We start from the raw sequence: 26126 nt of genomic DNA, 5'->3' as shown, positions 1-26126 counted from the left end.
CATGTAAACTATGTCTCCTTTTTTGACTGTTTTGAAATGACATACTCTCTAAAAATCTCAAGTGTGTGTCAAATATGCCTAGCCATTTTTCTTCCTTACTATACATTCTAAGGTGGAGTGATCAGTTGCTGCTATTTCTACTTCAGCAACCGAATACTCCTTGTTGGTGAGAATTAGGTCCAGAACAGCAGTTCTCCTTATGGAGTCTTCCACTTTGGAAGGATGAAATCATTAAGGTGTGCCGAGAAATTAGATGCTTTTGACAAAGAGAGAGTGCTTAGTGTGTTCAAGAGTTCATGAGCTCGAACACACACACACACACACACACACACACACACACACACACACACACACACACACACACACACTGCATACATTCTTCCCAGGGGAAGAAAATGAAATCAATATCCGAATTGCAGTCCAGGGCGGAGCTTGTTATCATTGAAAAGAGAAGGTAAGTCAACCATACCTCAAACCCCATAATAGGGGGTTTCCACCTCATAATTCATTTTTTGGGACGAACTTGGTCATTATATTTTGGAGCATTCTGTTTTGATTGCTTTGCTGTTAATTCTTTCCATTTTCAATTTCATTGTTGTTGCCATTATGTACGTTGTTTTCTTGGTTCTGCTTATTTTACTTTATTACCAGTTCATAGAAGTCTTCTCAGGTTTCTCTGTATTCAGCATATTCATTATTTCTTACAGCAGAACAACATGCCATCACATGCATAGCCTGAAGATTTTGTTGAGCCATTCCCTAGTCAATGGTCATCTGTTTTCTTTCTAGTTCTGCTAGAAAGATTTTGGTGCATATTAGATCTCTCTCCATTTGAACATCTTGTAGTATATGCCTAACAGTGGGATATTTGGGTCAAAGGGGTGTGGACATTTCAGTCACTTTTTTAAAAAAAGCACAATTCCAAATTTCTTTGCAGAATAGTTGGACCAATTCACAATTCTACTAACTGTTTGTCAGTGTATGTATAAGTGTATATGTATGTATGCATCTATATGTGTATGTGTGGGTGCCTACCATAACCCTTTTAGCACTGACTACTCCCATATTTTGTCATCCTTGTCAGTTTGCTGGGTGTATGGTAAAACCTCAAAGTTCTTTTGATTTGTATTTCTTTTATTATTAGTTACTTGGAAAGCAATCTTTTATTCAGAACTGTTTGATCTTATCCTTTGATCACTTATCCATCAAGAAAGGCTTTTATTATTTTTAGTTACATATATCTATATCTATGTCTATTTCTATGTCTATATCAGATTCTTATCAGAGATATTGGTGTAAAGATTTTTTTTCCCCTCAGTTACCAGCTCCTCTTCTTATCCTGTTGTGTTGATTTTGTGTTAGGGTAAAGCTTTTCAATTTCATGTAATTAAAATAATCTATTTTATTTTTGGAGTCACCTCAAATGCCTTATTTGGTTGAGTCTCTTCCTATCCATATGGGAGTCAGGTGGGAAGCAATACAAATATAGCTATAACTCCTCCACCCCAGGCCCCAGGTACATTGAATGGTCCCTTGAAGGATACTCTCGTGGTGCAACATGACTTCTGATTGTCAGAGAGACTTCTGGGAGACTGGGTAGAAAAAGGCAGAGTACAAGAGAGACAGGGTAAAAGAGAGAAGCTTTGAACTTTGGAATGGCTAATGAAAGTCCACAGAGTTGCAAATATGTGGGAAAATTGCCCCCTTCCCAATATGGCCCTTGGTTCTCAGTACCTGAACCCCGGGGACAGATAGATGAATCATTTATTAAATACTTAACTATACTTGTCACCAACCCCGTTTGGTGTGTAAACTCCTGTAGCGTAGGGTTTGTTTCATTGACTATTTCTCTAACATCTAGCATGGTGCCTGGCCTGAGGCAGAAGAATGGCACACATTCAGAAGAGTGATGATGGCTACATAGCTAGTTTTGAAAATCATCTGTATTATGATTTCCTTAATAAATGCTTGTTGATTGATGGAGGGCAAGAGATAACAGATGGACAGTTGGAATTTTCCAGTGGTACTCTCATCAGGTGAAACTGAGGAGGGCCTCTAGCCTTCCTATTATGTAAACTTCCTATTATGAACTTTTGGTAGGACATAGACAGGTGCTGGAGGATTGGTTGTGATCTGAATCATTGGATAGAATACTCAGAATTGATGAGATCCCAGACCCATTCCAGTGATTAAGTACATTCTATTGAAAAAGAAAATCTTCCTCTCATCAAGACTGAATTCTCCTTTCCAATAAAAAAATAATTAAGCAAAAACTTTTGACCCAGTAGATGCACTTGACAATATATACAATATTCAGTCCTGGGAGTCCCCCAGGGTCATCACTAGCTTTTTACTTACTCAGTTTGACTTGTTTTTATGGACCTTTTCATGTACAGTGTTTTGGTCATTACATACGTATATCTATCTATACAAACATACACACACACATATATGTACATATAAATATTATATATATGTGTGTGTATGTGTGTGCCTTGCCTTTGTTCATTTCACACCGCTTCAGTTCTTACAACTCTTCTCATTTTTCTGGTTTTTTTTATATTCGTCATTTTTTATTGCACAATAGCATTCTACTATGTTCTTATATCCCATCATTTTTTATTTCCAATTCTTTGCTTTTGTGAAGAACATTGCTACGAGTATTTGAATAAATATTGGACTTTCATCTTAGTCTTTAATTTACTTGGGTATATGCCCAAAAGCTGTCACTGGGTTCAGTAATCCCTTAATTGCTAAATCCAATAGTTTTTTCTCAATCCTCATTCTTCTTGAGCTTTCCAAATTGTGTAACACGGTTGACCATCTCTTCTTCCTTGGTACTGTCTCCTCTCGGTTTTTTTCATGATTCTGCCCTATCCTGGTTCTCCTCCTTCCTGACTGACTATTCCTTCTCAGTCACCTCTGATGGATCATAATTCTAGTCATCTCTTTTTCATGTATGTTCCCCAAGAGTCTGTCCTATAACCTCTTCTCTTTTCTTTCTACTTGCTTTTGGCGGTCTCATTAGTTCCCATTCGTTCAATTTTTATCTTTATTACAATGGTTTCCAAAACTAGATAGCCAGTCCTCATCCTTCTCCTGAGCTGCAATATCACATCTCCAGATGGCTCTGGAGGAGAAAGTGAGGCTAGTGACCTTGCACAGCCTTCCCTCCCTCAAATCAAAAGTCAGCTGCAAGTCATGTCATCATCCTGATGTCATGGTCCTCTTTGAAAACGAAGGACAAACACAACCTGTGAGTAGACTGAGCTGCCTGAATGGGGACCTAGCTAGCTGGGTAACTCAGCTAGTCCTCTCCCTCTCCCTTTCCTTCTCCTTTACAAAAGGAAAGTAAATTTTGGTGGCCAGAAGCTGCCCAGTTAACTTGGAGTTTCCTGGCTAGATTTCCTCCCTCCCTCCCTCCTTCCTTCCTTCCTTCCTTCCTTCCTTCCTTCCTTCCTTCCTTCCTTCCTTCCTTCCTTCCTTCCTTCCTTCTTTCTTTCTTTCTATCTTTCTATTTTTCTTTCTTTCTTTCCTAAAACATTAAACCCAGTTCACTCTGAAGCCCATAGATTGGACCACAATAGCTCTACTGAATAGCTGCTTTTTTGGTCCCTCCTGGCATATGGTAACTGTTTCTCTTTGGAACAGCAACCCTGTAGGTTTTTCCCTCTCAACTTGATTTCTTTTTTCTAATTAAATAGGTCATCCCTTGACTACTACTTAAAGAGGCCTATTTACTGAATGGGCAATACCTCACTCTAAGTGAGTACCTGAAAATCCGTAGTCTAAAAAGGCTGGGGTGTCCCATTGCGTCCTGGGTTATGTCCAGTCATCCTGATGAATATCTGATCATTGGATCTAGATGTCTCTGGAGGAGAAAGTGAGGCTGGTGACCTTGCACAGCCCTCTCTCACTCAAATCAAAGTCAACTGCAAGTCATGTCATCATTTTGCTGATGTCATGGTCCTCTTGGAAAATGAAGGACAAATACAATCACATCTCCAGCTATCTACTGGGTATCTCAATCTATATGGATGTTCCATAGCCTTCTCAGACTTAATATGGTCAAAATGAACTTATTACCTTTCCTTAAAAATCCTTCCACCAACCTAAAGGTTGATATCTTCCAGTCACTCAACTTTGCAACCTTGGAGTCTGTCTCAACTAATTCTGATTCTCCCTTACCCCTCCCCCCATAGTCAACCAGTTGCCAAGTTTTGTTGAAATTACCTCCAAAACATTTCCTGAACCTAACATTCCCTTCTTAAGTCTCCCACATGGACACACCATCCTTATATCGTCCCTTGTTGCCTGTCTTCTGGACCATTATAATGGCTTCCTGATCAACTGGTTTCCTTTCTACTTCCTTCTAACCTATCTTTCAAACAGTTGTGAAACTGATTTTTCTAAAGCATAAGGCTGATTGTCAATCAAGTAATTAATAATTAACAAGTACCAAGGGCTACTGACTCTGTGTCAAGTTCTGCAGATGCAACAAAAACCCCAGACCATCCCCAAAACCCAAACCAAAATAGTCTTTGTTTTCTTGGAACTTAATATTTTATTGAGAAAAATATGTAACCATTTAAGAAAATACAAAGTAAATATTGGGGTGGAAGTGGTAGGGGGAAGAGGCACTAGTAGCTGGGCAGATGAGAAGAGACCCCATGTAGAAGGTAGCATTTGAGCTGAGCATTAAAGGAAGGAAGGGATTCCTGGAGATAGTGAGAAGAAAAAGAACATTCCAGGCATGGGGACAGACTACACAAAGGTACAGAAATTAATAGAACAACAGAACTGGAGAGTTGGAAGGGACATCAGAAGAGGGATGGAATCTTTTGGGAGAGAAACAGTAAATGGACTGGTTTGTCCAGACCATTGCATGTGAAGGAGAGTCATACCTAAATCTGGAAAATTAGTTTGGAGAGAGATTATGAATAGCTTTAAATGCTGACCAGAAGAACCGGCATTTTTATCTGAAGGGTAAGAGGACCATTGGAGCTCTTGGAGCACAGTGGTGTCATGGTCAGGTGCCTTAGGAATATAAATCTAGAAGCTGTATGGAGGATGGATCAGAGATGAAATGAGACACAGGAGAGTCTATTGCAATAGTCCAGGTGAGAGGTGAGATAGAACTTCAAGTAGAGAAAAGAGAGATGTTATGAGGTAGACTTAGTAAGACTTTGCAACTTATTGGATGTGAGGGAATATTTGAAAATGGTAGAAGCATCTAGTGATGCAGTCTCTAGAGTGCTGGGCCTAGAGCTTCAGGAAGACCAGAGTTCAAATCTGAGCTCATACTCTTACTAGCTGTGTGACCCTGAGCAAGTCATTTAACTTCTGTTTGCCTCAGTTTCCTCCACTGTGAAAATGGGGATAGTAATAGCACCTGCCACACAGGGTTATTTGAGGACCAAATGGAATAATATTGCTTTAAAAAAGTGCTTAATTTTTAAAGCCAGTGTCTCTGATAAAGGCATCATTTCTAAAATATATAGAGAACTGAGTCAAATTTATAAGAACATAAGTCATTCCCCAACTGATAAATGGTCAAAGGATGTGACAATTTTTAGATGACAACATTAAAACTATCTATAGGCATATGAAAAAATGTGCTAAATTCCTATTGATTAATAATCAAAACAACTGCCAAAGTACCATACCGAACCTAACAGATTGGCCAGCATGGCAAAAAAAAGAAAATTATAAATGTTGGAGAAGATGTGGGAAAAGGAACACTAATACTTTGTTGGTAGAATTATGAACTGATCCAACCATTCTGGAGAACAATTTGGAACTATACCCAAAGGGCTGTAAACCCTGATACCCTTTGATCCAGCAATACCACAACTAGATCTGTATTCCAAAAAGATTATAAAAAAAGGGAAAAGGACTCACATATACAAAAATATTTATAGCAGCTCTTTTTGTGGTGGCAAAGAATTGGAAACTGAGGAGATGCCCATCAATTGGGGAATGACTGAACAAACTGTGGTATGTGAATATAAGGGAATACTATTGTGCTATAAGAAATGATGAGCAGGTGGATTTCAGGAAAACCTGGAAAGACTTAAATGAACTGATACTGAGTGAAGTGAGCAGAAGCAGGAGAACGTTGTACACAGTGACAGTGACGTTGTACAATGACCAACTTTGATAGACTTAGCTCTTCTCAGCAAGATAATGATCTAAGACAGTCCCACAAGACTCAAGATGGAAAAAGCTATCCACATTCAGAGAAAGAACCGTGGAGTCTGGATGCAGATCAAAGCACACTATTTTCTCTTTTTTCTCTTTCTTATGGGTTTTCCCTTTTATTCTAATTCTTTAGTCACAACATGACTAATGTGAAAATGTTTAATATGATTGTACACAAAAAACCTATACCAGATTGCATGCTGTCTTAGGGAAGGGGGAGGGGAGGGTGGAAGAAAAAATTTGGAAATCTTATAAATAAATGTTGAAAATGAAAAAAAATTAAAAGTAAAAGTAAAAAAAAAAAGTGCTTGGCACATGGTAAGTGCTATATAAATACCTGTTCTCTTACTCTGATCTTTCAGATCTAGATAATTGGAAGAATGGAGTTGCCCTAAACAGGGTAATTAGGAAGAGGGGTATTTTCCTCTAGAATAAAATGACAGCTCCCGATTGACATTTAAAGCCCTTAACAATCTAGCTCCAATCATGTCTTTCCAGATTGATTTCCTATGAATCCCCCTCACACATGTTAAGCCTAAAATATTCCACTTCTCGTTCCCCATATGGGACACTCTGTCTGTCCCTCTGGGCCTTTCTATAGATTTTTCCATATGCCTGGAATACCTATGGAAAATGATTTCTCTCTTTCCCTTCCCCTCTTAGAATCCCACTATGCCTTCAAGACTTACCTCAAAAGCCACCCTAAATAGGAAGAAATCTATCTTGAACAACTCACCTTTCAATTAATTTTGTCGGTATTTTAAATATAATTACCCGTACATATTGTTTTCCTCCAATAGAATATAAGTTCTTTGAGGGCCGACATCTTCTTTTTTCTTTTGTCTGTATATCCACAGAGTAGGCCTTAATAAATGCTGCTTGAATTAAACCGATCCAGCCCCTCTGTAGATCAGGCAGACCTCTGTTCCAACTGAACTATCTAGTCATTTCCTGAAATTTCTTTTATTTGAAATTTCTGAATTTTGAAAATTCTGAAATTTCTTATCTATTTTCTTTCTTTGGGTGCCAGATAACAATACTTGGGTGACAATATCCTTTCTGTTTTTCCATTTGTTGATCTCACTCAAATGCCTCCATCATGTTTCCCAATTCTGATTCCTTCGTTTTCTCGAGTGAGGATGTCATCTCCAGTCTCTGGAGGTCCTTGGCCGACCTGTGCCTCTGAGAGAAGGAAGTTCCCAAAGGAGGGGCTCATCAGAAGGAAACCAAAGTTGGGGCAATTTCCTGAGTTGGGCAAACCACAATATGGACAACACATTTCCTGCTTTTCATTTATTCTGGGAATGAAGGCAATAGAAGGCAGGGTAGTGGCTTATTGCCCTATCCTGGCCCACTGGAACTTGGGAATTAACATAGGGTTGTCAGGGAGTGTGTACTCCCAATGTATCTCCTGACCCTTCCATGTCACCTAGAATTCTACCCCACCCAGCACACAACCTAGATGTATTTTTCAGCTGTAAATTTTAAATTATTTTTCTGGTTTCACAGCTTGGAGAGCTTACCAGGAAGAAATTGATAGCCCCAGGGAGCTGCCATCATCTATCCTGAAAAGGTGACCTATCCCCTTTTCCCATCTACATCAGTTCTAGGTTTCTGTGTCCATGGGGGTGGGGGCGGAAGAGAATGAAAGACTTAATGAGGGGGATATGTAGTGAGGGGGTTTATGGGATGGGGAATGGGAGGGGGGAAACAGGAGAGACCGGGTTACCTCAAATGCCCTTTCCCTAGTTGCTGCCCCTCAACCCTCTCCAGCCTTCAGCTAGGCATTCCTGTTTCCTGCAGCCACAAAGCCAACCTCTCTGAGAAGGGCGGAGTCCGGCAGATGCTATGCACAGACCCCTGCTGTGAAGTGTGCAATTCTGTGGCTTTGGAGGCTGACCTGCTGTTCAAATCCACTCTGCCTGAACTGGCCTCCTGGGCCCTGCCATCAGATCTATCTCTAAATTTGCCTTCCAACCTCTCGCTGGTCCCCAGCCCCTCACAGAACACAGTATCAGCACACACCTCCTCAGTGAATCCCTCTTCTTCACTTGCCACCAATATCTTACCTGCTCATACCCTTTCACTTTCTCCCATCAACCCAATGGACCTTAGTTTCTCCCTGCCTCATTCCTCGTCTTCAGCTACCACTCCTTTTCAGGCCAAATCCCCCATCAGGGTCCAAACCTACTCACAGTCCAGTACTACTTCCAGGACCCATATATCCGTACTGGCTCACACCTCCACTGTTGTCCGCACTTCCTTGACGACGGACGCTGCCACAGAAACCACCTCTCCTGTGGTCTTGGACCCTTCGTTAGCACCTACACTCTCAGGGGCTCTCAAATCTTCATTGCAGCCAAATCTCTCACTGGCCCCACCCGTGGTCCAAACTCCCTCCACAAAACCTAACATCCCAGCAGTCTCTGCTCCTTCAGCCAACCCAAGGATTCCCCAGGAATCAGCTAGCCAGTGCATTACCCACACCTCCTTATTGGATCTCCAATCAGACACCATTCCTCCATCTTCAGCTCCTATCTCTTCTACTATCACTCCTGTGGCTCTCACCTTTTCTACTGCTCCCCGGCCTCCCGTGGCTCACCCCACTCCTGTGATTCCCCCTGCTCTCGTGGCTCCCTCCATTCCTGTAGCAGCACCTCCTCCTGTGGCTCCTCCCCCTTCTATTATCCCCACCCCTCTTTTAGCTCCCACCCCTCCTGTGGCTCCCCAACCTTCCATCATTCCCACCCCTCTTTTGGCTCCCACCCCTCCTATTACCCCCACCCTATCGTTTGCTCCCACCCTCCCTGTGACTCCTGTCCCTCCCATGGCTCCTGGTCCTTTTGTACCCCCCTCCCCTTATTTTGCTCCCACTCCTTCTTTCGCTCCCGCCCCCCTTTTTGCTCCCGCCCCCTATTTTACTCCCACTCCTTCTTTTGCTCCCGCCCCTCCTTTTGATTCTGCCCCTTCTGTCCCTCCCACCCTTTCTGTTGCTTCCATCCCCTCCATGGCGCCAGCGTCAGCGTTAGACCGCTCATTTTTAATAGACCCTGCTTACCTAAAGGCACATCCCCAACTCTGTCACTCTCCTTATGTGGCCCATCCCACCTCAGTGGACCCCAACTATGCAAGAACTTACACCACTTCTGTGGTTTCTACTCCTTCTTTAGCCCCCACCCATTCATCAACCTTTACCTCCTCAAACGATCCTTCAATGGTCCCCATTTTCTCAAGGAGCTCTGGTTCCTCCTCACCTCCACCTACCCCTTTAATAGCCTCCTTAAAAGTTCCCTCCCCACCAACAAAACCTGCCAGGATCTCAAGATTCCATACCTCATCAGTAGCACCAAAGGCCTCTCTAGCCCACACTTCATCTAGAGCCAGAACACTTGAAGACACCTTTACCTCTTCTGTGGTCCATCTCCCCTCCACCTGCACTGGATCTATTAGCCACACCCCTCCCCAGGCTTCTACCTCCTCCTCCACAATCTGTACTTCCTCTGTGGTTCATCCGTCTCTTCAAGTCTGTATCTCTTCTACGTCTCCTACCACTTCTGTGACCCCTACCTTCTCACAGGCTTCCCCCACCTTACAAGAGAAAACTTGCTCACAGATTCTTAGATCCTCATTGTTCTGCATTCCCTCTGGAGCCCATGCTCATCCCACAACTCAAACCACTTCTGTAGGTGCCACCACCACCACCTTACATGAAACAGTTCATTCACAGGTTCTTAGAGTTTCACTAGCTGGAACCATTCCTGTAGTCCACAGTCCTCCCATGACCCGTTCCCATCCTGTAAATCACATGCCATTACTGAACCACCCCTCCTCACCAGCTCACACTCCCACACCAAGTAGAAAACCCTTGGTGGACCATATGCACACCAAGGAGTCCAACATCTTTCTGAATCCCACCCCACTAGTAGCCTTCCAGCCTCCCCAACAATCTTCCCCCACTCCAAGGCCCCCAAATCTTCTTTTAGCACCAGCTACGTGTGAAGAACCAGACCTTCTAAGCATCATTCCAAAAGTCTTATCCACAGATGATGCTCCTCTGATGATCTCAGCTCCACTGACCTCTGACATTGATGAATCATGTTCAACCTCTTCAGGTTCCTCTCAAAGGCAGAATTCCCAAGAGTTCTTAATGCTTCCTTATTTGGTACCCTGGGGTTCCCAACGGGAGCCCCTTTCTCTTGGCCTATCAGAACCCTACAAAAGGGGACAAAAGGGAGAACAGAAGGGGACTCTGCCCATTCCTGTGCCAGAGGAAAAGCCAGGTGACAATAAGACCTCAGAGAGGCAGAAGAACTTGGTTCCTTTTCGACTACAGCTTTCTGAGCAGGCTACAAATGCCAGAGCCCAGAAGCATTCAGAAGCTAATGAAGTCCCACTCCTCAGCCCAAGTGCCCAGGAGCTCCTGGAGACGCACATCACAGAAAAGAGAGCACTCCATATTTGGAAGGAAAAGGAACCACCTAGCAAACCTAGGCCAGATCTCTCATCATGTTTCCATAGCAGGGAACTGAAGAAAGTGTCTTTAGTTCTGGAAGACACACAGTCATCTGTTAAAGATCTGTGGACCCCAGATCAACAGTCTTGTAGTGCCCATGGGGCAGACCAGTCTTTATTGCATTCTGAAGGGTCCCTTGTCAATAGTGTGAAACCAGAGGAGATGCCCAACTCTCAGCAGCCCCATAACCCTGTATCCCTGATCCTATCCCCTACCACCCTTCATTTCCTGAACAGACTCTGTTCCATGCCTGGGTGGGGTCCTGAAAACACAGTGAGTCATAATCGACAATGTATTCAGCTTTTCTGGGGTCTCCCCTCTCTGCACAGTGAATCTTTGGTGACAACCTACATGGGGTCTAGCTCCCCATCCTGGCTAGGGACCACCATCAAATTGCCACCAGGGGACAATCCCTTAGTTTTCTTCAATGATCTTTCCTACCTCTACCTGCCCAACTCAGCAAGTCGACCTACTCTGCCTTCTTCAATCCAACATTTAAAACTACTTCCAACCTCATATTCAACCTCATCCCGACCATCTTCACCACCATCTCCACCCCTATCCACAACCTCACTTCCACCTTCACCCTCAACTCCACCAGTGACCTCACCCCCAACCCCATCTCCTTCCACATCCCTACCCCAAATCAGGACCTTCAGAATTGACCCTGAAGAGACCACAGTAAGGATCCCAACTATCTACTTGCCCAAATTCCAGGCCTTGGAATGGCACCTGCTGCAGAAACAGCTCCAGTCCTTATGGGGTGTGCCCCATGTTGTTCAGAGATCTCATGAAGCCTTTAACCCTTTGCCTCTCCAGCTGCCCCAGGTCCATAAGTCCCCTTGCCCCCAGATGCAGATTTCCAACTGGCCCCAGGAGCTTTCTTTCTTATCCAAAGATGTAAAGAAACGACTGGAGACCCATCTCCAAAGGAGACTTGTCCAACACCACTGGGGCCTGGCCCGCAGGGTTGAAGACTCTATCAAACACCTTGTGCCTCAGACCATACCTCAACAAGGCTCAGCAAGGCCTAGAAAGGCCAAGCCTTCTACATTCCAGGGCCTCAAGCGCTCTGACAAAAAAGATGCAGTAAGTGACTCAACAGCTGTTTTAGGTGTGACATCAGCAGTAATTCCAGAGATGGGTCCAGCTCGTCACACAGAGGAGAGCCCAAAGAGTGATCTTGATAAAAGTCCATCCCCAAGCCAACAGGAGGCATTGCAGAAGCATTTTCTTCAGAAGAGTGTGGCAATCCAGCAGAAGGTGGTTCCTGAGAGTGTGAGCCGTTCCTGGGCCAGTGCAAAGGGTCGGTCTGTATCATTACAGCCTACTCACCCACCACAGAGACAACTGAAAATGAAAGAGATTGTCCCTATGGCTCTATCTATGGAAGACACAGCAACTCAAACCCAATCTCAGCCCCAACCACAACCACAAATCCAGGCCCGACCACAAATCCAGGCTCAACCACCACCCCAACCTCAACCACAGCCCCAACCTTGGGCTTCTTCACCCACTGAAGAAATGGTTTATGAAGTAGAGCCATGCAAGGACATTTCATTCCTTGATCCAGAGACTAAGAACATCCTTGAATCCCACATTCGCCATATGCATATTCGGCTAAAGTGGGGCCTGCCCAAAAAGGTCCTCGAATCCATCTACCTGTTTAAACTAAAAAATCCCTCAATTCAAATTTCTTCCCCTATTGTAGGCAAGGGCCTGGGGCCTGATACTATGGTAGGGGAAAGAAACCATCAGGAAATCTGGGTAGGTGGTGTTGCCAGAGAGGCCTCAACTGCTGTTTTAGATATCTTAGAGGCAGAGAAGGCTTCCTGGAATATTGGGAAGGAATTGTGGGAAGCACCTCAGGCTGGGGGTGACTGGGAAGAGAATACATTTTCCCCTAGACCTGGCTTAATGGATAGAGGACCCAGACGGCACATGACTGAGGCAGGGTTTAGGAGGGAAATTTTAGAGTTGAATATGAACCATCCAGCTTTACTTCCAAGACAGAGGGACCGAGCCCCCAGTTTCAGGAAGCAATTTCAAGGACAGGGAATACAGGGGCAAAGGGTATTTCCCTTCATCAAGAAGAATGAAGAGAGAGAAGAGAATGGAAAAAGTATTTGCCTCCTTAAGAGTTCCTGTTGTGTGTTAAACAAATCCATCAGTTTCTCTAAGCTAAATTTTCACCTGAAGAAAAGGATGGTGGAGAAGGTTTTGGGAATTCCCTTAAGAGTGAGGGAGTCCAGAGAAATGGCCACAAGAAGACAGATCCCTTCCTTTCCTCAGCTGGAAGATTCTGAGGTAGCTGAAGACTCTGAAAGTTTTCCAGGGCCTTCACATGGGAGAGTGAGCAAAGAAAAGACCCAGTTGGCGGAAGGACAAGCCCTCTCTCTAAGAACCCTGGATACCCAGGATTTAAGCTGCCTTATCTTTAACCCACACCTTACTGATGAGGAGGAGTTCAACCTGAGAGTAGTAGAACACAGCTACTCTGAGAACCATACTCCGAACTCTCTGGTCCCGCACCATGGTCTTGGTTTTCAGACCACTGAGGTCCCTCCGTCATACTCTCTGGGGCAATTGCATGAGGATATGACTGATATTCAGGGACCTGGTACTCTTGTGAAATTGGAAGGAAAAAGCCCCAGCTTGACAGAGTACCAGAAACTTCCATCTCAGATCACAGGCCAAAGCCAGGCCAAACAAAGGACACAATCTCAGAGAAAAGGGAGCCTCAATAAATCCCAAATAGAGCAGGGAATGAGGGATGAACGACAGGAAGATGACCCTGATTTATTGAAGGGTCACACCTCTAATAGTAGGGGGCCACCTCAGGGTCCTAGGAGCAGAATTTTAGGGTTCTCAAAGCAGAAGGGAGTAGTCCAGCGCAAAATCCCTTTAGAGATCAAGTTAGCAGAGAAGATAAAGAGTTTCCTCAAGTGGCTTTGTCCTAAGAAGAAAATCAGAGGGACAAAAGAGCCTATCCCTAGGAAAGAGGCAGCCATAGATGAGATCACTGAGCAAAGTACATTCATGGTCAAGACTCCCTCCAAAGGGAGTGGGATTCCTTTTGGCAATGGGATTCCTCCAATTCCAGAAGATATGACAGTAGTTGGTCTGATCTTAGAGAAGAAGATGGGGTTGATGGATGAGCTGTATGATTTTGAAGGGAACCAGCAACAGGAAAGGGAGCTCCAAATCCTGGAGACCCAGGCAGAGCCCACTGGTGGTAAATCCTGGGAGCTCAGGGCAGTCTCCTCTGCTAGGGCTCAGGCAGGTAACAGTAAGTCAAGAGGCCATGGAAAAGGTTCCGAAGGCCACTGGAATTTGAGTTGGGAGAGGCAGGCCCAGGACAGGGAGAAAAGTGTTAAAAAAATGAAGAAAACTGTGAGATTCAGGGATCAGCATCTAGATCCTGAGACACTAGCTTCCATTGCTAGTGAGGTGTCTGTCTCTTCAGATCAGTTCCGATATCGCCATAGAGGGTCAAGGTTTTCCAGGACTCTAGAACACTCCCAGCACTATCCCAAGCCACCTTTTGGGGGACCCTACTCCTTTCACAGGAGATCCCCAGGCCCTTCTCCTCAGTATGGAGTATTCTGGCTCCCACCAAGAGAATCCAGTCTCCCAGGAGATGACTTGTTCTCATGACACGTGACGCTATTTGACCTTCAATGGTTACCATTTGTGTTAAGGGCATTATCCTTCCTAAATACATTCTATTCTTCTAACAAGAGTAGCTGTTTTCTGTCCCCTACCGGTGTTTGCTGCATTGCTTTGGGTAGTCAGGGCGAGGGGAGAATTAGTTGGATTGCCTAAGAGATACATGCTGAAAGCAGCCTTTTGGTCAAGAAGGCCCTTTGAGGTCAGCTCCTGGGTCTTCGGAATAATCCGTTGGCCACTAGGGGGCAGCTCACACCTGGAGTTGGTGATTGGGAGCCTCCTAACTGGTTTCTAAAAGTTTGGCGGGGGAAAAGCCAGGGAGAGGATTGGTGGTTGAGAGGCCATTATACTCCCTCCCTCTCCTCTCTTCCTTCCCTTCTTGCCACCCCCATTTCCCTGTAGTGCCGTGGCTCACAGATAGTCTATTTTTAAAATACTTTATTTTTTTCATAATACTGTCATTACAAAAAAATACAAAAAAACTACTATAAAAACATTCAGGGGCTCATCCAAATGAGAGAAGCCAAGAAAGCCCCCACCCTGGTTCCTTCGGGTGAGCCACAGACCAGGCCAGAGTCAGTGACCCCTTCTCCAGGGTTCCCTGCTGTCCAGGATAATATACAGTTGTACAGTGTGGAACAGCAAGATGGGATATTCTGGGTTCCCCAGACTCCAGGGACAGGACAAGTACAGCTCCATAGGCCAGGGAATGGACCCCAGAAGCGTGGAGATGGAGTGGACTAGGGGCTCTGGCAAGGCTGAAGCCCTGGGGCAGGGAGGCCAGGGCATCGCTGCTGTGACCCTGAATTCCCAGAAGGTGGGGAATGCTCAAAATCCCCTTCCTTTTGGATCAAGGCTAGCAGCACCAAAGAGCTGCCCAGTACAAAAAGGTAAAAATCCCTCCGTCCCCGGCCCCTTAGTTAAGCCTAAAACACAGGTGGTACCCAGGCGCTTTCCCTTCAGCCCAACCCCACGTCTCACAGCCTGCAGGCCCGGTTGGCATGGGGAAGGTGTGGCTGTCCAAGGAGGGAGAGTGTTTGAGGCATGTGTGGTGAAGCGGAGCTGCCTCCCAGTCCCACTTCCACGGGCAGCTCAGCAAACTCCACCCCTGGTAAATACAAAGTGTCTCGTGCTCAGTGGCCCTCCCCACCCCCCTCCCCAATCCCAGAGTAAGTGTGCACAAATATGTGGGAAGGTATGTAAGTGTACATGACTGAGTACACGTGAATAGTAATCCTTCCCCCCTCCCCCCGTGTGGTGATGGTGGGGTAAGAGTGTCCTGTTTGTGCCCCTCTCCCCTCCCAACGTTTGGCAGGAGAAGGGGCGAGCAAGGAGGGTAGGAAGGACCTCAGCAGCGGGTAGGGGAACGACATGCTATTTACAGGCCTGGATAGGAAACCTCTACAGATCAGATCGTCAGGTAACAGTCAAGTCACTCTCCAGCCATCGGGAGCAGTCACACTGGGTTCAAAGCTTGGGACAAAAACAGCGCCCCCTGGCCCCGGGGCAGCCCTCCCCCCCCTCCCCCCCTCACTTCCCACCCTAGACAGCACAGCCTTTCTGAAAACAAAAGTGGCTTTTTTGCATTTTAGAAAAAGGTTGCCCGCGGGGCGGGAGGGCGGCGGGGTCGCCAGTCTGGCGGCCGGAGCCCGGCCGGAGGGCGGTATTGCTGCGGAGGCCGGAGCCGGCCCCGGGGCTGGGCCTAGGAGCACGGCAGGTGCTGTTTTAAGATCTGTCGCGTCTGCGGGGCTATCCTGTCCGGGAAGCGCACTTTGAACTCCACTATGAGGTCGCCCCGCTGGGTGGGCACCTTAGGGAAGGGCAGCCCCTCCCCGCGCAGTCTCTTCACAGTGCCCGGCTTGATGACGTCATTGCAAGGTAGGGGGATCACTCGGCCGTCGATGGTGGGAATGTTCACAGTGCAGCCACACAGCGCCTGGGGAGGAGGAGAGGGGATGAAGGCGAGGCGGAGAGGAGGGGGTACGGGTTTCTGAAGGGCGGTGGGGGGTGGGCATGGCACCCTCATGGCTCTTCTGCACGGACAAAGGCAAGCAAATAGGGGACAGGGCTGGGGTGGTTATAGACCCTAGCCAGCAGGGAGCTGGGGGGGTTTAGGGAGAGCCCCATCCCCGACCATCCCACACCATCCTCTGGCTCGGGAGTCCCGGACGAGGTCCCACCCTACCTCCTTGAGGCTGATTAGGGCACTGTAGACCACGTTGGTCCCATCTCGTCGGAAGTGGGCATGGGGCTTATCCTTCAGTACGAAGACGATGTCGGCGGGGATGTTGTCCGGCGTGGCGTCGCCCTCTTTGGGGAAAGTGATCTTGGTGCCCTCTTTCCATCCCCGCTTGATGACGATGTGTAGGATCTTGTCCTCTGTGCGAACCGTCCGTCCGTCTGGGTTGAGGCGCCGCCGAGTGATCTTCATGCGCTTAGTGGAACCGTGGTAGACCTCTTCTAGGGACACGCGCAGCTCGTGTACGACAGGGGGATCCTGCACCTTTCTCCGGGGGTGCAGGGACTCCTGCGGGCGTCTGGGGCCTCCACTCAGCCCGTTGAAACCGAAGCGGCCGAAGGCGCCGAACGGGTCGTCGTCTTCGTCCACATCCATGTCGTCAGGGTCGAAGCCGTTGAAGGGTCTCGTGGTACGACTGCTGGCGAAGAAGATGTCGAAGGGATTGGAGCCACCAAAGAAGGAGGCGAACGTAGCGTGAGGGTCGCCATGGAAGGTGTAGTGGAAGGAACCCCCAGAACCTCCAGAGCTGCCACCACCGGTCTTCAGGCCTGGGCAAGGAGGGGGATGGGGTGGAGGGGAGGTTAGTACAGAAGAACATCCTCCAGTTGGGCTTCTGGCCCTCTTACCCCATCCCCACCCCCCACCCTTAAACAGATCGCTCCTCGGAGCTACCTGATACTCTGCTGGCTCTCTGGATATTATCCTTCTCCCTTCCCTTGAAAAAGACTGCTGGGGAAAGGTTAGCAGCTCTCTGCTTTGTGTGGAAAGTACTCTCTGATTTTGAGGATAACAATGATCCCTCCCATCTTTAGAGAAGCTTCATTATTTAGTCTAATCCACCCGAGTCTCCGAGACATGAAATGATTTGTCCCAAGTAACCCGGCGAGTAAGCATAGGATTAAAACCCAGTTCTCCGGACAAGTCTGTGATGCTCTGTGTACCGCATGAACTCTCATGCCCTTCAAACAGTCCAAAGTCCTTCCTTCAAACTGGTTGAGAGATGGAACCTGAGAGGCTGAGTGTTGTTTGCCTCTGATTCATACACTGAGAATTAGGAAAAATAACTCTTAGATTCTTGTTTAGCCCCTAAGAGAAGAGGACATTCATTGGCCATGAAGTGGAGGAGTGGAGGAGGGTGGTAATGATTCCAAGAAAGGTCCTTGGTAATACACAAGGGTTGCTGGTGGACTTTCTAATTGTTTCCTTGCCCCTCCCCAGTGGCAAACAAGGGTAGGCAAGGTGGGTAGCTAGTTATGGTGAAACCCAAGGGTTACTTTTTAGTAGCTGATATTTTGAGTATTTAATTTTTTTTTTAGTAAAAGCAGATTTTTTTTTTAATGTCAGAAAATTCCATTCTCCACAGCAGCTAGGTATTTATTTTCTGATAAGTGGCATGTGTTACAGTTACAGTGGAGGCTCAAAGCTTCTGGTGAACAGTAACACAAAAGGGGAAGCAATTTTCAAACACTGCCTAGGGCGCACAAAAGGCTTCTAGCAGCTCTGTGCCCACCCCACCCCCTCCCCAACAGTGGGAGCCAGATTGAGATATGACTGGTGGGGAAGACCAATCCTCCTCCCTCTCCAGTCCCTATGGGGGGAAGCCTCAGGGCCCAGAGGAACAAACTTGCTGAATATATTCATGAGCATAGCAAGGAGGAATCATTTTTCTGGAGGTTTCCAAATGCTGCCCATGGCCCCATACCAAGTATTTGAATGGCAAAATGGCATTATAAGGCCTTTTCACTCCCATGTGCCGTGGCACTTAACTGGGAAGTCAAAGGCTGGCTATCCCCCTTCCTGTAATTTCATTCCTCACACTGGTTTCAGAGCGGTAGGGACTGAATTTTGGGGGGAGCCTTTCACCTGGAGTTTCCAGCAGGTTTACTGCACTCTTCTTACCCTCCTCTCCTTCCATCCCCCCTCCTGCAAGGCAGAGCCCAAATTAGCCTGTTACTTCCCTGGCAAAGGCTGGAGGGTCATGAGGACTGGTTTAGGTTTCACTTTTCGGGGAAGAATCAAGGTTGGGGGCTCTTGGATCAAGAGAGTGAAGACTTCAACCTCTCCCCCCCCCTCCTCCTGGGATTCCCAATAGGCAGGCTGGGAACAGGCTGTCCTCAGCCGTTCGCAGCTCACAGCTCCTGGTCTGTCTGCACGACAGGCTTCTTGTGGGGGTGGCTGTGGAGGAGGCAGCCTGGAATGGCAGCCAGAAATACTACCAGCCTCTGGCACTCTGGCAGACTAGGGTAAGTGGTATTCACTGTCTTAGTCCAGCACCTCCTCCCCACTCCTTGAAGGAGAGTCAGCATATCCAAAGAAGATAGGTAGGGGTGTAAAAAGGGAGAGAGCAAAGAGAGGGTGGGTCCAGAGACTTTCCATGGTCACCATCTCTCTAGGAACTGCCTCACCTCTAATCCCTGATATGGTATAAGCCATAGGGACCCATGGGTCAAACTTGGTAACCACAGGGGAGAGAGGTGGGAGGCGCCCTCCCTCTTCCCTTCCTACCCATGCAGCTGGACTTTTGCCTAGGTCAGGACCCTGGAGTGGATGCAATTCTCAGGCCTGGCCACATGGTGGTTTGTGGAGTGTACATACAACACTCTAGTCCTGCCAGAAACCAGATTAAAATGTAATTGGAAAATATTTAACAAAGTAAAAATTATAATAAGAGATAGATAATATTTCATTTTAAGACAGTCAGTGTGACCTGCAGGGACAGGGATCCTTATGTATGGATTAGTGGCCCTGTTTCTATTTGAGTTTGACACCTCTGTTGTACACTACTCTGCTCTGGTATTCCTTGTAATTTTTTGGATATTCTGGGAGACTCCTAGTGAATCAGAGAGAGGTGGTGGGTCTAGGAAGGGAGTGTCCAAAGGACTGGGAGAAAGAGGTAGGCAAGGGGAAAGGGGAGGGCAGAGAAAGGAAAGGAAGGTTCCTCTTGGGGAGGGCAGCCCTAGGCTCCACTTGAGACAGTGTTGTCTTAATATAGCCTAACAGGTGTCTGTTGCTGGCACCATGGGGCCCTGAAAAGACCAGAATTAGCAGCTACATCATGCTTGTGGGATTTGCTACGGGGTACTGCCAGGGCCACTCTTCCTTCAGCTTTATTTGGGCTTTTCCTACTCCCTGATATAAACCTGCTGTCCTACTCTTGGCTACCCCATGCCCCGAGGGCATGATGCCAATGATAATCTCTACCTCCCCAAAACAGCAGCAGGGGAGCTCTGGAATTGTGGAGTAGATAGATACCCCCTGATAGCACCATTCTTTAATTTGGAAAAGAAAAATGTGGTTAGTCCTGGCTGCCACACTCCAGACCTGGTCCTAGCAGTGACTCTCGGCTCCTGTTTGACCCTGGCAGGCAGGCAGGCAGATTGCTTCCCTCAGGATCTCAGGTGCCCTTGGTCCCTGTGTTTGCCAGATACTGGGCTAGAGGCCACATCTTTCACTCTTCCCTGGCCCCAGTCTGTTTATATAGAGGCCTTCAGAGGCTAAAACTCTATGCTGATGAATACAAATGTTATGTGCCTTTCCCCATTTTCCCATCCAATGGGGCAGCACTGACTTCAGGGATGGCCTAATAAGGCTGGGAGAAGACTCTCCAGGCCCAGGCCTCAGAGTGGCCATATCCTGTGTCTTACTTCTGTGCCTGTGTTATGTGTGGCCTTAAATTGTGAAGACTGGCCAAATGGTGGTGGTGAGTAGAGAGTTTAGGGGATCCAGGGTAAAGGAAATGGGTCCCAGGGGCTTAGAATATTCAGAGTAGCTGGTTTCCTTTGCTATTAGTGAGAGTCTTAGCCCTAGCCTGCCAAAGCCAGAGTGCACGTGGGGTCACCAGGCTCAGGGAAGCAATGAGGCAGTCTTCCTCTGACCCTTTTCTCAGCCTCAGCACCCAAATGGCAGTGCCTCTGCCCTGTTGTTAAGGAGCTCAGAAGGAAGTGGGTCACACAGTTCTCTTCAGTGAGAACAGGTACCATTCACCCACAGGGTTGCCCGGGGCCAGGTGCTGAGGAGCTAAGGGCTTTCTTACCTTCTTCCCCATACTGGTCATAAACGGCTCGTTTCTTGGGGTCGCTCAGCACATCATAAGCCTCTGCAATCTCCTTAAATTTCTCCTCAGCACTGGGTTCTTTGTTCTTGTCTGGGTGATACTTCAGGGCCATCTTCCGATATGCTTTCTTGATCTCATCTTCATTGGCTCCAGACTGGATACCCAGAATCTTATAGTAATCCTTCCCCATTACAGCAACTGGACCAGTACTGGCCTCCTTGTTCCTGAAAGAAGCCCAGGGCCAGATCTAAAACAGTCCTCAGTCTCCTGGCCCCTTTCTGACCTCCCCCTTGATTTTACCCTTCCTTGGACAAGTCTCCTGTCTTGGCCTCAGTTTCCTCATCTATAAAATGAGAGTTGGATTAGATGAATAATAAAGTTCTTTAGAATCAGACCCTGAGGCCTAGGAAAATGAACTCATTTCCAAGGTCACCTGACTCCTTAGTGTTCGAGCTGAGACTAGAACCTTTCCTGCTCTAAATTTTAACTTCCAGAAGCTCTTCCCACCATCACCACAATCACTTGGCCCTTTCCAGCTCAGGGGCTGAATAGAGCATGTTTTTGGCTTTAGGCCCTGAATTGCAAGAGCTGGAAAGTGAGGAGGCTGTGGCCTACTTTGTGGGGCCCAGCTGAGACCTGATTCATTAGTCAAGTCTCAGAGTTGTCCAGATCAAAGACGTCTGTTGTGCACCAGTGCCTCAAAGGCATCTCTCCACTGGATCTCTAGAAAACCAGCTGATAGAAGAGGGTAGGAAGTATGTTTAGTAAGGTTATACAGGCTAACAATTAGTTCCCACAACCTGCTGGGAAGAGAGAGAACAGTGGCTAATACTGCTAAAGGGGTATATAGCTCACTTAGTATTAAATTTGGCTCATGCCACACAGGGACAAGAAATGAAGGGAAGGTATCTTGGGCTAGGTTGTCCCAGCTGGGTTGTCCCAGGGATGCTGTGATCCCCAGGGGGATGCAGAATTAGATGGTAGCACCTATCTGGGATTGAATGCTGGACTGAAAGGGCCAATACTGGAACTTTGGCATGATTCTATGAAAATATTCTTCCAAAAGCCTCCTGGGGGAAGAGGCATATAGCCCATCCCTGAGCTAGCTGGTTGTCTTGGTAAGCTAGGCCATGGGTGTAAGAGATCCCATTAGAGTTCCTTGGTTTCTGTTCTATTCTGCTCATTCCCAACCTCACATTCATATGTGATTTGATCCCTACAAGTCCATGAAGACAGGATGAGTCACAGCCCCTGCCAAAGGAACTAGGAACTTCTGTCTCCATCAGCATGAGGATCAATTCCCTGCCCTAAGGTAGCACTTCAGTTCATTCACTACTCCACTCTTTTGCCCCAAAAAACACACACAGTGGGCATAATTCTGATGCAGAGGCAACCTGGGAGAGGTGAAGTTCCTTTTCCCTCCTATTCTGGCCTCATTTGTCTGCAAGCCCACCCTTTACCTAATCCTACAGGGGACAGTCCTTCCCTCCTGTTTCAGACATCTTGCCCTGTGAAGTTGGCCTACCCAGGTTCAATTCCAGCCTTCAGTGTCTACCTAGCATGAAATGCCAAAGCCCCAGTTCTCCCCATTGGCCTCATCTGCCAGGCCTAGATCAAGGGATATCTGGTCACCGATGGCATAGGGCAGTCATAGCTTCCACTGCTCTTCACCACAAGTGCATGTACATGTGTGTGTCCATAGGGATGTGCATATTGTGGAGAGGAGAGGGTTTCTTCCTGTTCCTGGCTGGGGCTCTGTTTGGGGAATAGCCAAAAGTCATTCTCTGGCTCTTCTAAAGCACAGCACAATCACTGCCAATGGCCAGGGCAGGGGCAGAGCCTTTCTAGCAATGCCCTGGGCCAAGGCCATAGCTACTGCCTCTTGCCCTCATGACCTCCTAGCACCAGTACTTGAGGGGGACTTAGGGAGGGGGAAGGCAAGTGGGAGAGAGGGTATCAGCCCCTGTAAGCTACCTCTCTCAGGTAGGAGAGGAGGCAGTGTTGTCTCCAAGGCCCTGGGCTAGCAGGGCTACAGTGGCTGTAGCTTTTGCCCCCACAGTGCTGGCAGCTGCTGGGCTGACTCATGCCTTTGGGAGCCTCTTTGTACGAAAGAGAAGCATTTATATGAACCCGGGCACCCCTCCCTCCACCAGCACGTCATGCCAAACTGCACAGCTCCCGGCGGCCCCCCACGCGACAAGCTGGGGGTTGCCATTTTGAATCACTGGCATGTGGGGGAAGTGGGGTAGGGAGGGCACACAGAAAAGAAAGTGCATCTGGGGGTGGGCAGCCATTTTCGGAAGCAGCAGTAAAATCTGAGAAGGAGCTGGCAGGGGGAGTGCTGTCATCTCTGTCCCAGCCCACATCTCCTTCCCCCATCATCCAGGCCTCCCCACCCCATGGTTACTCAGGGCCTGGGTGTCATTCCCCCACCCACCAATGCCAGCTCACAGGTGAGGCATCACAGCAGTTCCATGTCAAAGGACAAACAAAACAGGTTCTAATCTTCAGCATCCTTATGCTGTCCCCATGTTACCTCTGAGCCCAACTGCCAAATAAGTTGAGCTCAAAAGGGCCCTTGAAACCCCGATGCCACCGCCCCTCCCTCTCCCTGGGGGTGGGGGAGAAATGAAGGGCAGGCTTTTTTGGAACCCCCCCCTCCCCTCCAGCAAGTTTAGCATGTCTTTCCAGGCTAGCAGGTAAGAGCTTAGAGGGGCCCTGCTTTCCTTTCCTCTCTCCTCCACCATGTGCTCAGATGACAAAGAATCTCCAAGGTCTTGTGGAACAGGACCACTAGGGTTGATATGAAAGGAGGGAAGGATAAAATAAGTCTTTGATAAGATACTGGAAGCAGGTATGGGGAAATGAAATAAAAATGGCAAGGGCAAGATAGATGGGGATGTGAAATATGGATGTAAGTTGGAATGTGTAATGGAAGGGTGTGAGATGGGGTGAGATATGAAAGAATGGTATGACTGGGATGATATGAATAGGAGGAATGGGGAATAATATAGGAGCACGTTAAATAAAAGGTGAGGTATGAATAGATGAGAGATATATGAGGGATGAGTAGATATGATATGGAGGGATGAATGGATGTGAGATCAGGGATAAAAGATATGGGGGGAAGAGCGATTGCCAGATATGAGCGACAAGGGGTTGTGAGATATTTGGGGAATGAGGGGATATAGGGGGATGAGGAACTGTGAGATATGGAAGATCAAGGGATGGGAGATATCAGGATATACGAGGGTATTGAGATATGGTAGATGTGAGATATTAAGAGGATGTAAGATGGGATGAGGGGATACAAGATACAGATGATATATTGGAGTTATGAAATCCTAAGGAATAAAATATGGGAGGATGTGATATGGGGGAGAAAAAAGGTGGAAAAGGGGGAGATATAAGAGAATGAAATATCAGAAGATGAATATGACGTGAATGAAATACCAGACACTTGAGGTGAAAAATGGTGAGGTATGATGAAAGGATGAATGTCTTTCTGCCATCGAGGCAGAAGGTGAAAATACTTTTTAAAGGGACTTACCGAAACTTTACAAACCCATTCAGCGTCCATGCGCGCAGTTTTAACGGCTCCAGCTGAATTTTAAACATCAAGCTGGCTAAGAAGTCTTCTCCCCAGAAGTGTGGGAAGCTCCGGAAACCTCCTCTTGTCTGGATTGGGGGAGCAGCTGGGGGTGCGCAGGAGAGCCCGGTGCGCTTAAACATGCCCAGCAATACCCCTCTTCTCTGCCCTCACCCACCTGTCCACCAGGTAGTTCAATAGCCAGATCCTCCTCAGGGCCACATGTCTTTCTCTGGCTTCCCACTGAAGAGTCAGTGACTGTCAGACCTCAAAGGGTGAGGAGGGAGAAAGGAATCCAGAGAAGCAGTCTCTCGTGTGGCTACTGGCTGGCTGTATTTGAGATTATAACTGTGCTTGAGAGTGGATTAGTGTGTGTGCCCGTATATGATTGTGAGTGTGAGATGGAGAGGAGCAGCGTGGATCCTCACTCAACGGGGAGAGCCTGACCCCAAATCACCAAGAACCTGCTCAATGAAGTCACTTGACGTGCAGAGTCTCCTCCTTAATTGGTCTCTGGGTGGGGCCAGCCTCAGACAAAAGGCGCTCCGGGAAGGGTGGGGGCGGGGGACTGGTCGAGAAGAGTGGGGGGGAGGCTAGGGTTCTCCCTGGATCCCTAAGTCCAACAGCCAGGGTGAATGGCTGAGTGCAGAGTGGTGATGTCACTGGGGGCTTGTGGGGCAGGGGGAAGGCGGGGCTGGCGGGGGAGGGGATGGTAGGGGGGGCCCAACAGTGACAGGGACCGCTCCCAGCCACCCCCAGCCTAGCGCCAGCCCCCGGCTCCACCGTACCCCTCCTCGCCCTGCCAGCCCCTCACTCCCACCCCCACTGGGAGCCTAGGGGAGGACTGTGGGGCCCTATCGTGGTGGGGCATGTCTAGTCTTCAGTCCCCTCGGTCCTCCCCTCCCTCTCCTCCCTTCGGGCTCTCCCAGACCCCAGGCAGCTGGACACTCAGGGGTGCAACCAGGGGTCAGCAATCAGCTGTCCAGCCTGGGAGGGAGCGCCCCTGGGACTTGCCGTTCCCGGGTGGACTCGGCAGGTCCTGGAACCCGAGCTCCCGGCAGCGGCGGCGCGGCTCCCTGCCCCTGGCCCCCGACCCCAGCAGCTGTCCCCGCGGCGGCGGCGGCGGCGACGACGGCCCCCAGCCCTCCAGCAGCTCCCCGCGGCGCAGGTGCTCGGCCTCCCACCCGGCGGCAGATCGGTTCTTTAGGCTCCCACGCACGAGACCCACCGATAGATACCCCCCAGACCCCTTCGACTACCGGATCCAGCAGCGCCTCCGGCTCCTCTGGAGCTCAGACCCCGCGGCCCTAGGACCCCCCCGACCCCCGCCCGGCCCCGGCGCGGCGCCCTCACCGGTGAGAAGCTGCGGGCGCCGCCGCGGTCGGTCAGACTGAGCCGCTGTCCCGTCCCGTCCTGTCCCCTCCCCCCGGATTCACCGCTTCCACCCGGGACCGAAGCCACCGGCCGCTGACGGAGAGGAGAAGGGTGGGTGGACTGGGGGGAGACCCGCCCCCAGGGCCCCGCCCCCGCGCCGGCCATTGCGCGGCACACCCGCCACTCAGCACGGTCCTTGACTTGATTGGACGGTACTGAGCGAGAAGCGGGCACAGGGAGGCGTGGGGGGACGGACGCCTACTTTCAACGACGGCCTGCGGCCGACCCCTCCTCTGCACAAGGCTCGAATTCCAGGCTTCTGACTGGAGCTCTCAGAAGTCAGTCAACCACGCCTCCTGGCCCACTAGCCAAGTTCATTGGTGAAGGGGGCTGAAGGCGGGCTCTTCATCCGCCCTTCGATTGCATTGGTCCACATGAAGGGCTTAGCCCCGCCTCTGGTTAGTGCTGGCATTTCTCCACCAGCGCA

At 48.4% G+C, this 26126-nt stretch overlaps 2 protein-coding genes across 4 annotated transcripts in view; one reads left to right on the top strand and one right to left on the bottom strand.

Moving 5' to 3' along the window:
- LOC140502462 (uncharacterized) overlaps positions 1 to 17300 on the top strand; it is a 39247-nt gene extending 21947 nt beyond the window's left edge. For both annotated transcript variants that reach the window (XM_072606609.1, XM_072606608.1), the window contains exons 3-4: positions 7711 to 7774; positions 8005 to 17300. In XM_072606609.1, the coding sequence (XP_072462710.1) occupies positions 7711 to 7774; positions 8005 to 14371 (6431 nt within the window). In that variant the 3' untranslated portion in view covers positions 14372 to 17300. The remainder of the gene's footprint in view (positions 1 to 7710; positions 7775 to 8004) is intronic.
- On the bottom strand, positions 14807 to 25732 carry DNAJB5 (DnaJ heat shock protein family (Hsp40) member B5). 2 transcript variants are annotated; one of them, XM_072606617.1, is made up of 4 exons: positions 25619 to 25732; positions 20656 to 20900; positions 16569 to 17170; positions 14807 to 16319 (listed from the first exon to the last, which is right to left on the bottom strand). In XM_072606617.1, exons 2-4 carry the CDS (start codon positions 20864 to 20866, stop codon positions 16086 to 16088), a joined length of 1047 nt encoding a protein of 348 aa, XP_072462718.1. In that variant the 5' UTR covers positions 20867 to 20900; positions 25619 to 25732; the 3' UTR covers positions 14807 to 16085. The 2 variants fall into 2 exon arrangements, with proteins under 2 accessions (XP_072462718.1, XP_072462715.1); XM_072606614.1 differs by lacking the exon at positions 25619 to 25732 and adding an exon at positions 24227 to 24904.
- Positions 25733 to 26126: the final 394 nt, after the last annotated feature.

The sequence above is a fragment of the Notamacropus eugenii genome, chromosome 1 (genome assembly GCF_028372415.1).
Source record: "Notamacropus eugenii isolate mMacEug1 chromosome 1, mMacEug1.pri_v2, whole genome shotgun sequence".
In the NCBI taxonomy this organism is placed as follows: Eukaryota; Metazoa; Chordata; class Mammalia; order Diprotodontia; family Macropodidae; genus Notamacropus; species Notamacropus eugenii.
Note: the sequence above shows the minus strand (reverse complement) of the source record. Positions and strands in the feature narration are given on the sequence as shown.

Coding starts and splice junctions, on each gene's coding strand:
- DNAJB5 (XM_072606614.1), bottom strand. CDS start 24,408: ATGTTTAAGCGCACCGGGCTCTCCTGCGCACCCCCAGCTGCTCCCCCA. Junction 20,901..24,226: donor AATGGGTTTGTAAAGTTTCG/GTAAGTCCCTTT, acceptor GGCTTCTTTCAG/GAACAAGGAGGCCAGTACTG. Junction 17,171..20,655: donor TGACCAGTATGGGGAAGAAG/GTAAGAAAGCCC, acceptor CTCCTTGCCCAG/GCCTGAAGACCGGTGGTGGC.